At 47.1% G+C, this 17,017-nt stretch overlaps 1 protein-coding gene across 1 annotated transcript; it reads right to left on the bottom strand.

The window, feature by feature from the left end:
• Positions 1-1,013: 1,013 nt before the first annotated feature.
• Positions 1,014-9,552, bottom strand: LOC146208288 (uncharacterized). Its single transcript, XM_084592508.1, has 3 exons — positions 9,246-9,552; positions 6,300-8,224; positions 1,014-2,099 (listed from the first exon to the last, which is right to left on the bottom strand). Exons 1-3 carry the CDS (start codon positions 9,249-9,251, stop codon positions 1,913-1,915), a joined length of 2,118 nt encoding a protein of 705 aa, XP_084448634.1. The 5' UTR covers positions 9,252-9,552; the 3' UTR covers positions 1,014-1,912.
• Between the last annotated feature and the right edge of the window lie 7,465 nt (positions 9,553-17,017).

Below are 17,017 nucleotides of genomic sequence, written 5' to 3'. Positions count from 1 at the left end.
TCTCAGCAGTTACTGCTCTTGCTAAGGGTTTAATCGGATTATGTACAATGGTAGGGAATCCCACATTTTCATCCTACCTGAAGCGATGATACAAGATCCCGACACCACGACCGTTTCTCGACGCAGGCGAAAAGCAAGGCGTCCTGTGCTATAAGATGTCATTGCACGTGAAAGAACCCCAGGTGGTCGAACCTTTCGGAGCCCTCCACCAGGTCGCCTCCTATGCATAGCGTAAGTTTTCTGGGATATCGAGCTCTACAAACCAAACCAAAACAAAAGCACAAACAGCACACGGTGGGCGAGGGTGCCGCTTGCTGTGTTAGGATATTGGCGATGTTCTGTGGCGAAATCTTAGAGGGGAAATTAAAATGACCAGAAATGTTGTATACGAAGCGCTGTGAAATGATTATGCCTGTATTGCCAACTATAATTGCTACTGAATAAATTATTTGTGCGCACAATCCAGTTTACTCACAGCTACAGGTCCGAAATCGAAAAATGTGCATACTGGAAGCCTTACGCACGCTGCTTCCGCTGCGATAACCAATCGCGGCTCGGGATAATTTAGGAGGTGGCCCAATCTCGTACTTACATGAACAACCAGCTTCGCCCAATCGGGCCCGAAACAAATTTTAAAGCACACTCTGACGTATTTGAACTGATACGCAGCTGGAATACCTTTCTATTTCGAGTGCATTCGGGGGCTGGAGCCATACTTGGCGTCGCACACCAAATGACACAACTTGAGACCGGTTGGTGGGAATAAAGCGGTTTTTTTTTTTTTTTTTTAAAGGAGCGGTACGATGACTACAAGAAATACATAAAAACTCCATATTTACTGTACAGTTAAGCGACCTCGAGATCATCGCGCAGCGGGCCTAAATACGTGTTCCTGTTGGCCTGCGGGCCGTGTGTCGTCGTCGTTCAGGTCTCGCGCGATAAGTATATCGCGACTACGCGGATGCATCGCGCGAGAATCAGCAACTCGAGGCGATTGGATTGGATTGGTAAAACGTTTATTTGGTGCCTGCAGTAGAACGCGCGCTCCGGACGGGGCCTACGTCGTCCTCTGGGCACCGGCCGCGCGGCCTGGGTCCCCGCTCGCCGTGGCCGGCTCGCTGGTTCCCTGCCGGGCCAGCGCCTTGATGACCTGCTGAATCCAGAAACACGGACCACATTTTGTTAGTGTAAACAAAGCACTCTTCGAGCAACAGACAGTTTTCGTCTTTTCTTTCGTCGGCTTACGGTCGCATCGGTGCCGTCCCATAAGTATAATGCGCTGAGCATAGAAGAGATAAACCGTCGCCTGTTCTTGCGGAACGTGTGCACTTCGGTCTCAGTTGGTTCGCGCTGCGTTCGTTTGCGCTTTGCATTAGTTGTGATTTGTTGGACCACATAAGGTCTATGCGGATACGCCATTTATTTCCGCTCTTCTTGTCTAGTGTTTTACCGGGTCATGTGTGTCAGCGCGAGCACGCGATTAATTTTATTTTCTTACCTTGTATTTTGTCTTGCCACGTGATACCAGCGTCGGCATGCGTATAAATTGGTTTTCTTGCTTTGTGTATAACCAGGTCACGTTGGACCCGCTGGAAGAACGGTGGGCGCGCTTATCTACGCGGCTATAGGCTAAAGTTTCGTCAGGAGAGGGCATGGCCAATCGGCTATGAGCTGAGCGATTAAGAATTGCCGAGAATCTAAGGGTTGTTGTCGGAGACTCTGACCGGCGACTGCACGTAATTCTTACCCAAAAATTTTATCCGTCTTCACTCTCACCATGCTATTCTGATACATAAAATTTTTCATTTGTCGACGTCCGAGTCTTAGTCGTCATCCTTTGCTACCAAAGTCAATCAGAGTAAGAAACAAAAACCTCTATTTTTCTCATTTGCGAATGTACAAGGTCTTGACATTAATAGTTGCGATCCTTGTGGTTGTAGTCCCAAATGTGTTTTCCGTAGCCCCCTCTTCGATCCGCCCAGACGACAACGGCTTTGACGTGTGGCCCGTCGGCCAGCTCCAGTCTTCCGGTGAAGTGCTGATCGTTGCCTTTCCTGTAGCCGAAGCGGTGGTGTCCCGGTGCAGGAACCTCCGCGAAGCTGCGAGAACCGTAGAAAAAAGACAGAAATCACGCTTTCCTCCTCCTTACTCGGATAGGTGTCCTATTTCGACCCGCGTAAAGAGAGAGAGATATAGCACCTGGGTCTTGGAGGCGAGCGGTATGTTAAACTCATTCATCCTTGGCGTCTTGTCTACTTTTTTTTTTTCGTGTTTTAAATATTTCTTTAACGAGCCTGTGTCTAGCAACTTTGGGATTTCAACACTGAAGCAGTGCCGAACATATTCGTTTGCAAACGGCGTCACCATGTATAATATTTTTTTTTTGTGTGTGTAATATGCTTTCATGTAGCGCCTCTCCTGTTGCATGTGTCTTCCGATTGCTAGGCGTCCCAATCATCCCCCCCCCCCCCCCCCCTCACCAAAACCAGCATGTCATCCACTGGCCAAGGCGAAAGCCTTTATAGACTCATGGAACGAAATCCCACGCGCGAGAGTTGTGCTGGAGATCTATCAACGCCTCCTATTAGAAGGTGTTGGATCTGTGCGCGAGATTCCGCGAGATGTGTTCTTCTTGTCTAGCGTTCCTGATATCTGCAATCCCACACATGAACGCGCGCCAAAGAACGCCACGACAGGAACGATGGTGTACCTTCCAAAATCAGACTTGCCGGAGAAAGTGCGACAGATACGGCGCCTCTCCTTTCCTGTAAACCAATTATACGTAGCACTGCAACTAACGCCGATGATAGCATAGAAAGGGTCGGCTTTCGTCATTCTCCTCTTAAAGAGACATCTGAGACACACCCTAATTTTTTTTTATTTTATGTAATGCCGCCTGCGGCCCCTTGCAACCGTGTTGTGGAGTTAACCAATAGCAAAGCTGCACAGAGCAGCTTTTAGCTCTGAAAGCCTTCCAGTGTGAGCTCCTGAAAAATAAACATAAAGCCGCATATATACTTTCCCGCAGCCATGCTACGCGCCTCCCTCCCTTAACTGTCTTCCCACTAAAAGCTTAAAAAAAAAAAAAAACAGTAAGGCGCTTCAGTTTCGTGTCCACCCTAATTTAAATGAAAGCTTTGCATGTACTACGCGAACGGGAATCTCAAGGGGAGCCACCATACACTTAAAGCGGAGCTTAAATTACCACCTTACATTTTTTGACTGCCATCCACGGCGGCGGCGGTTTTTTAGTAGAACGATTTGTCTACACTATCTCGTAAAAGAGTCAAATACGCCATGAAATCACTGATTTCACAAGAAATTCGTGCCCGTGTGTTGTGAGATGTCAGTGTCAGTAAAGATTTCCAGGTGGTCGAAATTACTCCGGAGCTCTCGCCGCCCCTTCCTCTATTTCCGTTTTCACTCCCACCTTCCTCCCTTCCCTTACGACGCAGTTCAGGTTTCGAATGGTTCAGGTGTCCATTCGAACCCGACCGCGGCGGCTCCGTTTCGATGGAGGCGAAACGAAGAGGCGTCCGTGTGCTGTGCGATGTCAGCGCACGTTAAAAATTCCCTGGTGGTCGAAATTCTTCCGTAGCACTCCACTAGGGCTCCTCTTTCTCCATTTCCACTTTAACTCCCACCTTTCTCTCTTCCCCTACGGCGCGGCTCAGGTGTCCACAGAAACAAGCGTGACAGATACTGTTCCTTTCCCTTCCTGTGAACCAATAATTATGTTCAGGTGTCCACAGAACGTGTGACAGATACTACGCCTTTCCTGTAAACCGATTATTATTCACCGCTGAATCGTTCATACTCAGATTTGATTGGACATCAATTTTGAATAAATTCGGAAGCTGGTCAAATATTAAGGCGAAAGCCTTAATAGGCTTATGTCTAGAAAGCGTCCCACGCCTTCGCGAAATTTCACAGGATACCGTGAGATTGTGACGTCATCGGCCATGACAAGACAGGACGTCATGACCGGATGTGATGTCATCATGGCGTCACATCCGGCCACGTATACCGACCGAAACTTCCGTCATCACATCACATCCAGTCATGACACGTATTATCATGATTGATGACATCACCAGACGATTCAAGTTGACCCCATAAAAAAATTCGACAAGATAGAGAACATCTTCTATGCAATGTACGCCGACGACATAACAATATGGACGACCACAGGATCCCTAGCAGAAAAAAAAGGTGGCTTCAAAGGCCGATTGACCACACTGAACCATACGCCAGGGCCAGAGGACTATCGTGCTCAGCATAAAAATCAGAATACATACGATTCAAGAAAGGCACAAGGAAATACGACTCCCAAATCACCTTGAAACTTGGAAATGAGACAATACCAGAGAGGACGGAAGCACTTGGAATGTGGCTGCAAAGCACAGTGCGCTGTAGCAAAACCATCGCCTCCCTTAAGATTACAACAGATCAAGTCGTCAGAATCGTGCGAAGAGTCAGCAGCAAAAAGAAGGGCATGAGAGAGCAGGACACGTCGTAGACAGCCTCGTCACGAGCAGGGTGACGTACAGCCTACCTTACCACGAACTAAACAAGCAAGAGGTCCTAAAAATTGACACCATATTATGCAAAGGTTACAAAACGGCGCTAAGACTTCCGATGTCAACACCAATCGAAAAGTTAATGACACTGGGTGCATCGAACAACGTTCGACGAGCTATGAGAAGCGCAACGTAGGGCTCAACTGGACAGACTCACCCAAACAAGAACGGTAAGTCACCTAGCTAATGGATAAATTAGGTACCCATGGCCACACAAAAAGACAAGGAACGGATTAAGAACGAAAACAGCTGAGCCACCTCCGCTGCCTCGTGCAGACAGGAGAAAATAGAGAAGGAAGAAAAAGAAGAGGGAGAAAAAGACGCGCGCCGCAACAGCCGTCGTCCACCACCGGTGGCGGGCGCAACGACGGCCTACAACAGATAAAAATTCGGTGGCAGGCTAGCCCCCACTGCAAGCGGGGTAGCCTACCTATCCCAGCCCCACCAGGGCCAGGACCAGCCACCCTTCGACCACTGCACGAGGCAGCGGAGGTGGCTCAGCGACAGAGCCAGTAGCAGGCCCGTGCAGTTTCTTTTCCTTCTCCCTTCAGTCGCAACAACTTTAGTGTTCCAAATTGCCACGCACATTTGGGGCGTCCTGAGGGCAAATTCTGGGTGTGCGGCCGACAGTATCGAGAACACATGTCGGTATAGGGCAAAACTCGTCCCATCATATATCGTTCGGTGCGCGGATGTTGGCTATCGGTTTTGGCTCGATTATTTCTCCAGTCCCGAACTACTTGCTAACAATTCCTGGATTCCGCTCTTCCCGGAAGCAGTGTCATGGTCACATGACCTGATTGCCAGGAGATCAGGGCTGCTTGCAAAGCACGACGGTTTGCATTGTCGTCTGTAGCAGATGGCGGTGGACAGGTACGGTAACATTATGCAAGTTTGCAAGCAGCCCCGTCTGCTACAGACGACAATGCAAACCCTGAGTCAGCACGACGCAATTTTTTCGCAGTGACGCCGCGCACGCACGTTAATCCCCCAGCGTGCGGTGTAAAACTAAAAAAAGACGTGGTGCGAATCAGTCGGTGCTTTTCGCGAACAAAGCAACGAAGCGCCGGAGCACGACATGCATAATGTGAAGCATTTGATACAACTCGGCAGGGTTTGCCTGTCATTGCTGCTCGCGGAGAAGATTGTCCGAGGCCGAATTAAGTAGCTCAGTCGAATAGGAATGAAGTGAAAGCGTTCGAAAAAAAAAAAGCATTTACAACAAGCGTGCACCTGCTCCAGTATACAACTTGATTTAAGGCCTGCACGCCGGAAAAATCGTGAAACAGGTGAATAACTTGTGGACAGCACGAGCAACCACTCCACCGTGCTCATGGCTCTGAACGCATCCGTACGTAGCGAGTTTAAAGATAAAGTGAAGAGGCAGGATTGAAAAGGAACACGAAAAGTACTCAGAGTGCGCTCACAGACCAACTATATAGCCGCCCACAAGGAGCCCCATGAGTTGTACTGGTGAGCGGAGCTTTTGGGCTTCCGGAGAAAAATCAAATGCAGGACCAGAGTCGGCAAGTAGTCCAGGATTAGTCTAAAAATCAAATGTGCCCAATATCGCCGACAACGGGAAATAAAAGCATTTCATGCCTAATATTTTCCTTTCTGAACATTATTTTCGGGAATTTTGGAGATGTTCGCTTAAACACCCGGTATAAACTCCGGTTCGATGCAATATGTCGAAAACGTTACGTGAAGGTGCGTTACCTGAAGTATCCGCTGGATATCCCGCCAGCCTTGCCCCTCTGATCACTCGAAGCCCTTTGGACTTCGTCACGGACACTGTCGCTGGCGCGTGTCCCCTGGACTCCAGGAGACATTGCAGTTAGCTTCGACGCAGCTTCCGATGTTGGGTCAGTCGACGGTGGCTGTATGTCTCTAGGACTAGGCTCTGACTTTTCTTCTGCGGCTGTCGAGTTTGTTGCACTCTGAACCGGGTCTACGATTGGAATGTCGCTGTCGTCATGAATCAGGAGTTTGAAGCCTTCCTCCATGTCCGTCAGCATATGGGGGCGCTTAGCACTTGGGGCCGCTGAGACATCTACATCCGGGTTATCGTTAACGGAAGTAGTGTTGGTAGTTTTAAAACGCACGGTTTCGCCGATCGATGTCGGAGCTATAGTCGGAGCGTCTATGTTGCTTTTCGCTTCTTCTCGAGTGGCATTAGCGTCCATTTTAGTCAGACTTTGCCTTTCTGAAGACATGTCTGGAACCACGGCGTCGCGGTCGTCACGGCGCGTTTCACGCGATGCCTCGTCGCTAAAGTCTTCTAGGGACTCGCCCGAGTAGTAACCACCATCGTGATATTCTGGGGAATAGTCGTAGTAGTCCTCATGCGAGTCACGGCTCGCCGCGTATGCGGGTCGACGATGCTGATGATTACTTCTTGCCGCCGACTGGCTCAAATGCGATTTTCGCTCTTCGCTGCCGACGTCGTGATTTAACCCATAAATCCTTGGCCGAACTACAGATGACTCGGTCATGTGGTCTTCCTGCTGTTGTCGTTTTGCAGGCCTGTTATCGTTGATCTTCACATTTCCACATCTCCCACTTAGGCGCCGAGCTTCGCCGGTATGACACTTGCCTGGAGCGTTTGTCCAATCTTTGACGGCAGCTGGCTGGCGTCTTCTCGGTTGGAACAGGTTTAGTTTCGGCCGCTTCTTTCGGCGCCTGAGTCTCTTAGTCTTGGATGTTGTCCGTGGTGGCAATGCAGAATAGTTAGCCTGCTCAGGCAGGTGGGTGTTCTTGGACTTCGTGCTAGCTGCTATTAACTTGGGAACGTCTAGAGGACGCGTCTGTGCGGGTGATTTGGCGGTCCTAAGCCTAACTCGAATACGTCTTCGCGTATTTGGGGGTGTCGCAGCGATGTTTGATGAAGCGCGCATGCTCTCTACAATCCTAACTCTAGGCTTCCGGGTTGTGACTTTAGAACCAAGTGCCTTGGGTTGGCTTGGAGGTGAGGGGCTCGTCAAGAGATCGACGACACTTTCGTGCAAAGTTGCATCGGTGGTTGGATCCGGGTTGATACCTTCCTGCACAGTGCTGGAAGGTGTGTGGCCGGTTTCTTTCGTTAGCAAAGCGGCGTCTCCGGATGTGTCATTTGTGGATATCCTCTTGTCGATTGGCTGATACGTTCCTTTTCCGCATGGCGGTTTGTCTGTAGATGTGGGACTACGCTCGCGAGACACAAGACTGACAGAAATGCCCTTGCTCTTGGCAAATTTGAGAGTCGTGTCAGCCTTGCTAGGTTTCGCTTTAGGACCCGCTCTACCTGTGACATTCGTGGGCTTTTGTTGCTTGTCCAAAGCGTCGACAAACCGATCAGCCTCTGCGAGCAGCGTCTTCCAGGTTACGTCGTCACGGTACGGAGATTTGCCAGGTGTGGCAGCCTTTTTTGTACTGTACGATCTCTCTAACATGGAGCTGCCGCCACCGGAATTTTCGAGACTTTTGGGCTCTTGCCTAACTGTATCGTCAATTGGCTGCACATGCAGCTTCCAACCTAGTTTGTTGCCGATGTCGGCCGTTGCAGTTTTTCGAGCTCTTTCAGCGTATTCGTCTACGAATGCCGCTTGCCACTCTTCGAGCGGAAATGACTGTATCGCTGTCAGCACCGTGCAGATCGCAGGCAACTGCAATCATGAAAGTACAAGCAGTAAATTCGCATTCGAGAAATCAACTTTTATGGCGAACATGCATGGTCGATAAGCATGCGCGACGTTAAGCTTCCCTGCTCATCACTTTTGCTTCGCAAATAGCTGGCACGAACCACGCGATGACCTACTGAGACATCGCCGGGACTCCGGTTAAAGCTATGTTACCCATAAGCTATAAGATGCCATGAAAGGGTCGGTTCATACATAGGCACGAAAATAGAAGGAATGTTTAAGGATGCGAGTAATATATTTCATGAAAAAAATGTCCTCCACGAAAGAGCGTTCATTTCTTTCATTTTGCCATTCATTCCGTTACACGCGAAACGCTGCGGCTGTTTATTTTCTACAGGCATGGGCGACAATTTCTACTAAGCTTCGCCGGAATAATTGCAAAATGTAACGTTGATACACAAATATTAGTCGTATGAGCACTCGATCGAGGAAATGCGGGCCACGCATTTTATTTCTTCTGGGCCCTGTAAGGTATTTTGAATAAATAAATAAATAAATAAATAAATAAATAAATAAATAAATAAATAAATAAATAAATAAATAAATAAACTAGAAGTACAAAATAAAACATCGCGGCTCAGACAAAAAAAAATCTTAACAATGTCGAAGGACCTACGCTGCCAAGTTCTTTGTTCTCAATTAATATTACGGGGTTCATTAGGTGACATAAAAATGCCTTAATTATTGACATTTAGTGCTATATCTGAAATAAAAGAACTCACTGAGCACAGCATTGTAACATTTTCAGAAAAGGCTGAGAGATAAACGTGTACACAGCTTCTGAAAAGGTTACAAAAAAAAAAAAAAAAAGCGAGCGTGCAAAGCATAATTAGTAGGCATTGCCAGTATGACCACATAAGTTAATTATATTCACGGCACCAGAAAACTGTAAAAGAAACAGGCATCAAGAGCATATGTTTATATGGTATCAGCAAACTGCAAAAGAGAGAGGAATCAAGAGCATATGCGAACGGGCTGTACATACGAGCATGGTGAACACCTGTGGTGTCGCAGAATCTGTCCCAGTTGAGCACCGACGTGTCCTTCGGTAGAGGAGAGACAGCTTCAGCGTTTCGTCGTCCCCACAGCACGTCTCGGCTGGCTCTTCTCCTCGTCCGACTCGCCAGGAAGTCTAGCCTCTAGGCGGTGTTCGTTCGCGCCCCCATTTTGTCGCGGAGAAGGCGACGCCACTGGTACGTGACGAAGGGATTACTGCTGGCCGGCCTGTGCTGGGTTTCGGCCGGCCCCTGTTGTCCTGTCCACCAGTGACAAAAGAAATCGGCGTACGGTGGTCACTCAAACACCACTTAAAGGAAAAGGAAGCAAGACACGCTGTCTTTCTCTGACGCTGTGTAGCATGTCCACGTGACAATGCTGCGCGGCCATTGTCACCGTTTCTCTCGTTGAGTGGAACTATAATTAAATATTCGAATGTTTCCTTTATCGTTTTTTTTTTTAATCATAACGCCGAAATGCACTCAGAGGTTTTCCTTTACACTCCGAATTTCCTTTCCACTACACAGCTCACCTGGCTTACTTTACTAGTCCAAGCTTACCTTGCAAAAGTAAAGACCATTCATATCGCTGTAAGTGCACAATGCGTACACGCCTCTGAAGGGTATACTGCACAAGTCTGCAAAAGTAGAAGAATATGGTAGAATGTGCATAAACAGGCGGGTAGGTTAAACGTTTCAATGAAACCAGTAATAACCGAACCAATACCAAAGAAAGCATAAGGATTTTTTTTGAATTTGTGGTGTTGACTAATTACCCAGTTTAGGTGACTGTTGACTTGCTAGAGATGTCATAAAGAGCTCTTATGTCCCCACCCTTGTTAGCTCAATGATTATGTTATAGGTAGGTTATGCATTGGTTATGCATGGACTTTTGTGGGAATTCGGTTGGTTGCACGCAGTGTTTAGGATATGTATCTGCAATTCTTTTCTTTTTTAACCTTAATGAGAGGCCCTCAGGCGGCAGTCTCCTCCTGAACTGATACATAGTAGAGTAGCGCAATCTTGCCTTTTATTGATCCACGTGGTGGGTGCGTACTTTGGTATAGTTAAACCGCCTGCGCTGTAGAAACAGCGCTAACAATCGGCGTATGGAGCGATGCATATATCTCAGCAGGACTGAAGTAAGCGCAAACTTTTCATAATAATCGGTACTTGGGGTGAAAAGTGAAGGGAATTATGTTTTCGGATACGCCTCGTAACTTTATAGCTTTCTTCAACTATTCAAAAGAAATCTATAACAACCTGAATATAAACTGCACGATAGAGTACTTACGATACTGGAACCTCCACTAGGAATGCAACACGTAAAACGTAAAATTTTAAAATATATTTGATTATTCGTGCCAATTAAACAAATTCTCTGACTCAGTGTGCACATTGGTCAACAGCATGAATGTTTGCTCCGCCATAAATGGCAAGATTACTAGTGGACAGTAATAAAGTTGCTTTAGAAATTGACGTCGTTACAATTAGCTGCGAAATTGCTATGACACTATACCAGCAAGTGCTATCGATAAAAAGCAGTTGTTACAATACAGTTCCCATTAACCCACTTTTTAATTTCCACATGATAAAGCACGTGGGAGGCACCTCCTAAAATATTTTCGGATTTCTCTATTTACAGCGTCTTAGGAGAAGCTATCTGAACTTTAAAGTAGGCGTCGAAATACCTGCCCTGCTTTAAATACAGGGCACGTACTCCAGAAGTCTTGCTACTTGTGTTCTACTGCTACAGTTTAAGACAGCCTTGTGTTGCGCATGATAACTTGGTATAGACAGGTTTCTGATATGTGCAGTTTGGAGCCTCTTATATGCACCGACTATTTCAGCTAACATTGTTAGCAATTCCTAAAGATAAGGAATTCAAATTACAAAAAATTCGAGGACACTTTGGCGACTAACGTGATGAAAGGCGAAAGCCTGAGGGCTGCGCCAAATTTGCGCCTGTCCTCAGGTGCAAGCATTTCGGGGAAATATCAGCTCATTAGCGACGAGATCGCGCTCCTTGTATCTTTGCATTTGTTCTGCGTTTACTGTTGTGTGGCTAATTATTAATTGGAAATTAATTAGTCGTTAATTAGTGTTTAATTAGTCATTAATTATTTATTCAGTAATTAGAAATTGATCATTTATTGGCTACGTTTACTGTTGTGTGGTTCATTTAACCGGGTGCGTGACATTAATTTGTAATTACCTAATTTGCTATTGCTTAATTATTTAGCAATAATTAGTAATTGCTCGTTAATTTGGCATATGGGCCATATAAGGCACGCATTCGCGCCTACTGTGGTGGTGCTTTGTGATTGGTCGAGATCTCCATGACGTCATCCCGTCTCGACCAATCAGAGCCGCCGCAAAAGCGTAATACTTTTGCTGCCGACAACGATGAGGCAATAAAGGCTTTCGCTTAAAAAAAAAAAAAAAAAAAGATGGATTCGAGGCTGCTGAACCGAATGTGAAGCGAAAAGTTTGGACTCTGTTTACTGCTTGAGCGGCTACTGCGTGGTTTCGCAACTCTAATAGGGTTCTATTCAATAGGGATTCATTATGCACTTCGGATCCATTTAGTCTATCTATAAATCACGGATGGGTAACAAAGCCACAGCGCTCAAGCGTCCATAGCATTGACTATTTGGCGATCGGATTTCAGTATTGGCTGCATGACTCGACCGCTAGCCGGTGCGTGCGGCGAGTGGGTGGTCAGTGGTGGCACCTTCTATCCTGGAATTTCATATGCTTATGCTGCAGTCACGCTGACGTCCAGCCAGATGGAACTGAAAACGGGCAATCGACACTTATGGAACTGTAACCTTATGGAATAATGTCCCATATAATGACCTCAGCGAAAGTTGCTTTTATTAATAATTATTTTATAGCCCATTTGTTATCGCATAATTTGCATATTAAAATATAAATGACTGTCCTTCCAATGTCCACATTCACATGTACTATCGAAAACAATATCTTGCGGCATGCGTGTTTACAGGAAAAAAAAGCTAAGTAATAAGTTGACAACCAATTTATTACGCCTCGTCGTCTTCAAACGGGACATGCACGTTCTTCCATTACCTTCATAAATTTCAGGTGACTGCGCCGGAATAGTTTTTTCTCGCCTGACGGCATCTCGCACACTTTTTCCGCAAATATTATCAGCCGCTTGTTACTCAACGGCTGCTTATTGTCGCGAAAGCTACGCTGCACTAGGTTTTCAAGCCGTCAGTGTGGCACTGTGGCACCGTGGAGGAGGAAGAAGAAGAACGCTCGGCCACCCGCAGCTAATGCTTTCGCTCCACGTTCGGTTCAGCAGCATTGAACCCCTCTCATTTTGCTCGGGTATCCAGTATCCCTCTTATACAGCAGGATCTTTCCGGATCAGATAGCCCCCATGTGTAAACACTGCTCAACTCCAGCCACACTCATACACATGGTGTGGACTTGTACACATTGCAACACAGACAACTCAAACACACCAGTGACGTGGGAGTCTCTCCTGTGTACTTCCGAGCCAGCAGACCAACGCTGGCTTATCCAGCGCGCGGTGGAGGCCGCGGCATCCGGATCCCCGCCGACCTCCTCTAAGTCAGCGCAACCGGTCCTTTGACTGGTCTCCTATTTTTGGGCGCAATAAAAGAGTTCACCACCACCACCACCACCAGTTTTTCGTGCCCCTCTTCTCCAAACAAATCGCTCGAAGCCTCGCGCGAAAGGCTGCCATACATGAAATACTTTTGGTACGTGCTTGAAATTTAGAAGCCGCTCGTCTTCGCCCGATGAGAAAGAGTCAGCGGGAACAGCTTTTATTTTCTGTTAATATTTTGTCTTATTCTGTTGTTATTCTGTTAATTCGAACAACAAAGTAAAGAAAAAGATCTTCCAAGCCACATAACCCGCTGCAGCTGCCGGCGGAAATGAAACGAACAGAGAGAAGATGGAGTGGGAAAGGAAGAAAGGACACGGGAAGTGCATTTAAAGAATCGTACAAAATATAAAGAAGATACTGCCCGCCTGCTATTGCCGTATCAGCTGAACAGCTCAGACGCTTTTTGGCTATTCAAGACGTTTTGTGTGCACGACTGCTTTGGTTTTCTGCGCGGTATACTCCCTGGAGATGCGGCTGCTGCCACCGCGTCCTCACATACCAGAGAGAAGTGGCGTTGCGCGCTCCGAGTTCGAGGCTATTTTACTCCTCGCCACGAAAACGGTGTATAAGTTTATAATGCAAAACGTCGTCTTGCAGCATGTATGTCCGATGTCACTACCCGTAGAGGGACAATTCTTAGGCCTGCTGCATTACGAGATGAAAGTTGATCGTATTAGACGACGACTCGTCTTTGCCAGGGACTTGTTGATGCTTTCGCTGGACCCTGGGCGGCAAAGGAGAGTACATTTGGAATAGTCGTAGATATGGTTTTTTAAAGGAATTTAAAGGAAACATTTTTTGAGAGAGGCAAAACGGGGACAGGAAAGGAAGAAATGATCCAGTGTCTCGGGGTTATTCCAGAATGAGCATTCTAGAACAGCCTGAGCGTTCTAGAACAGCCTGATAAAGGTGGTTAGAAGGGAAGTGGGGGAATTCTGCATCTAAAATCTACCAGGGACACCTCACATTGACATGGAAACCACAATCCTGGATTCCAGTTATGCGGCAAATGCCGACGACCAGTGCACAATGCAAACAATTCATTTTGAATCGTCCAATCATTTGACGACTTCCGGCATTTGCAGTATAAATCGAATCCTCCTCATGATTCTGCACACTGCTGAAAAAGGGAAAGCCCTACGGTCGCCTAGAAATCACCCGTCCCAATGACACATCAGACAATACTACCCCTCCCCCCGTCTCCTACTCTAAGAAACCAGAGGTCAACGATCCCTTCCAAGACACAGAGTGATTGATACATGCAAGTCCGGATCAAAGCCCACCGGTCTCAACATACGAAAAGAGCCAAATACCTCTGAAACACTCGTACTGCATCCAACAATATTCTATCTGCCTTTTGTTTCATTAAATAACTCTCTCTCTTACTCCATCTTTTCGAATTTTCCCAATGACTTCCCCGCTTGTTGTGGCAAAGGACTTCAATGTATGCACACAGTGCCCCGCCGTGGTGGTACAGTTATTAGGGCGTTCGACTTGCGCTCAAGGATGCGGGATCGAATCCCGGCCGCGGCGGCCGCTTTTCGATGGAGGCGAAAGTCTAGGCACCCGTGTGCTGTGCGATGTCGGTACACATTAAAGAGCCCCAGGTGGTCGAAATTTCTTGATCTCTCCATTACGGCGTCCCTCATATATCCTGAGCCTCTTTGGGACGTTAAACCCCGCAAACGAAAACAAACGAAACCAACATAACGTACATTTTAGACATACGCCTTGCTCAAACTGAATTCCAACGCCCCATTCGGCACAGCCGCTCCTACCATGGAGACATTACTCAGTACTTGCCCTACACTGCAAATTGTCCATCATGGCACAATATTGACACATTCTTACTCAGAGACCATACACTACTTCTTATCACCAGACAACGCCCCACCATGTAAAATGAAGGTCCCATATATGTGATACATTGACGCCCTACTTTAAGCGCTTTAAGCTTCCATCGAGGAGGATATGATGATGACAAAATGGTTTATAATATTCTAGTTCCTTTATACTAAACACGATTTGCACTTTGGCCTGTGTGGCAAGGGGGAAAAAGCAAAAGCGGCTGCCCACCGCTGCATGGATAGAACCCGCGTCCTCAATTATTAGCGAGCGCCCGACCATTCACTTAGCCACCGCGGCGGGCATAAACTAAACCTTTGACGCCGACATAGCGGAAAAGTACGAAAAAAAAAAAAGGACGTTGCAGTGTTGTATATGTAGCAGATTTTGCCATTTGGCGCAGCAATTTTAGTGCCGCGTAATGAACATACATCTGTACTACAGGCTTTATTTAGAGGAAGCCATACCCCAGACCGCACGCATGCGTACCATATAATGTTGGAAGAATGAAGTATTTTTGTTCAGCTCGTTTCATCGATTTGGCAAAGGCAGAAGAAAGGTGTATTGTTGAATCTTCTTCGAGCCTCCCCCGGTCTCCCACTAAACTCGAGGCGCCCGCGGCCTTGCATCAGCCGATTTATTTGCGCAAGACTGCGATGAATTTGTCAATCGCGTACTCAATGCGTGCTCTGTGAATCCCGGTAGATAATACCGTGCCTTATTATTCTATGATCTTACAAACTGCCGACATACGGCGCGAATAGTGCTCGTATTTCACCCTATTGTGGCCTTGTTTAAAATTCATGGTACTGAGCAGAATAGTGAAAAGCGTGCACAGACTGTAGTGCAGCGACCTTGCTCCTTATCCACCTTCGGCGCCAGAATCTACTGCAGCGGCAGCTGCACGGGCCGCCAAATTTAAGGCAGCAAATTGGAAATAGTACGAAAAAATTTCTCCCAGCTGTCACCTAGCTGCCGCCTCTAGACGGGGATATTCCCTGCTCCTAAAAAGCCACATGCCCCCAGGAGAAAGATCAGAATTATGTACAAACACAAAGTGCTACTCGAGAGGGACCGTACAGCACATAATCTGGGACTACCCCTTTACTCCCTCCCGGTGGAGGTATAGGCCTGACGCCGCAACTCTGTGAAATATTGCTGCGCTGCTCGGACCCTGGTCTCCAGCTAGTCGCCGTCCAGCTAGCCTGCGTTGAGGCGAGGCCCCCCGTCATCCGTCCCAAGCTACGGAACGCATCCGCTTTTTTTTTTTTTTTTTTTTCACAGCCGAGATGATCGTATCCAACGAGTGACTGTACTAGATGAACTTCATGCATTTCACGCCACGATAGGAACTTTGCTCCACTGCATTGTACAGCTCAATTTGCTGCTGTGTGTAGTAGCTCTATACATATAATAGAGCAGCATTATATGCGAACAAGTTTGTGAAAGGTTCTGTGCTTAGGCCTTTGTTTGCCGCGTTTGATAAGTCACTTATCTTTGAACATGGTAAGCGCGCAAGAGCAAAATGAACTGCTGACGCTGAAATGTTATAACACCAGGAACTGATGGCCTTTTTAGTTGTAATCGGCTTGTGAGCAGCATGTTGTTGTTGTTGTGGCTGCAGGAAGAAGGAAAAGAAAATGCACGGGCCTGCTACTGGCTCTGTAGCTGAGCCACCTCCGCTGCCTCGTGCGCACAGAAGGGAAAATAGAGAAGAAAGAAAAAGAAGAGAAAAACGCGCGCCGCAACAACAGCCGTCGTCCACCACCTAAGCGGTGGCGAGTGCAATGACGGCCTACAAAAGAAAAATTCGGTGGCTGGCTAGCCACCGCCGCAAGCGGCGTTGACCTACCGTACGTCCCAGCCCTGTAGGGCCAGGAACTGCCACCCCTCACCACCTCTCGCTACGTGAGCAGCATCGAATAGTACATTGATGTGCTCACATGAGCAAAGTGGTACGCTATTCGGTGTGAGCAGCATCGAATAGCATACCACTTTGCTCATGTGAACACATCAATATATTACTAATAAATATTATATGTAATAAGCAAAAAGCAAGCACTTGTGGAAATGTTTGAAACGCGCTCTACGTGGAGATGTGGTACTAAGTCCAACCTTAAGTTAAGGTAACATTTTCTTTTATTATATATATAGTCACGCGTTTCCCGGTAACACTGTATATATATATATATATATTGTAAAAGAAGGCTAGGTCGAGACGGCGAGGTCGTGACGGTAAGGACAGCGAAGCCTTGT

This window comes from Amblyomma maculatum, chromosome 1, assembly GCF_055883805.1.
Source record: "Amblyomma maculatum isolate TAMU_Amacu chromosome 1, ASM5588380v1, whole genome shotgun sequence".
NCBI lineage: Eukaryota > Metazoa > Arthropoda > Arachnida > Ixodida > Ixodidae > Amblyomma > Amblyomma maculatum.
This window is presented reverse-complemented; position numbering and strand designations above follow the sequence as displayed.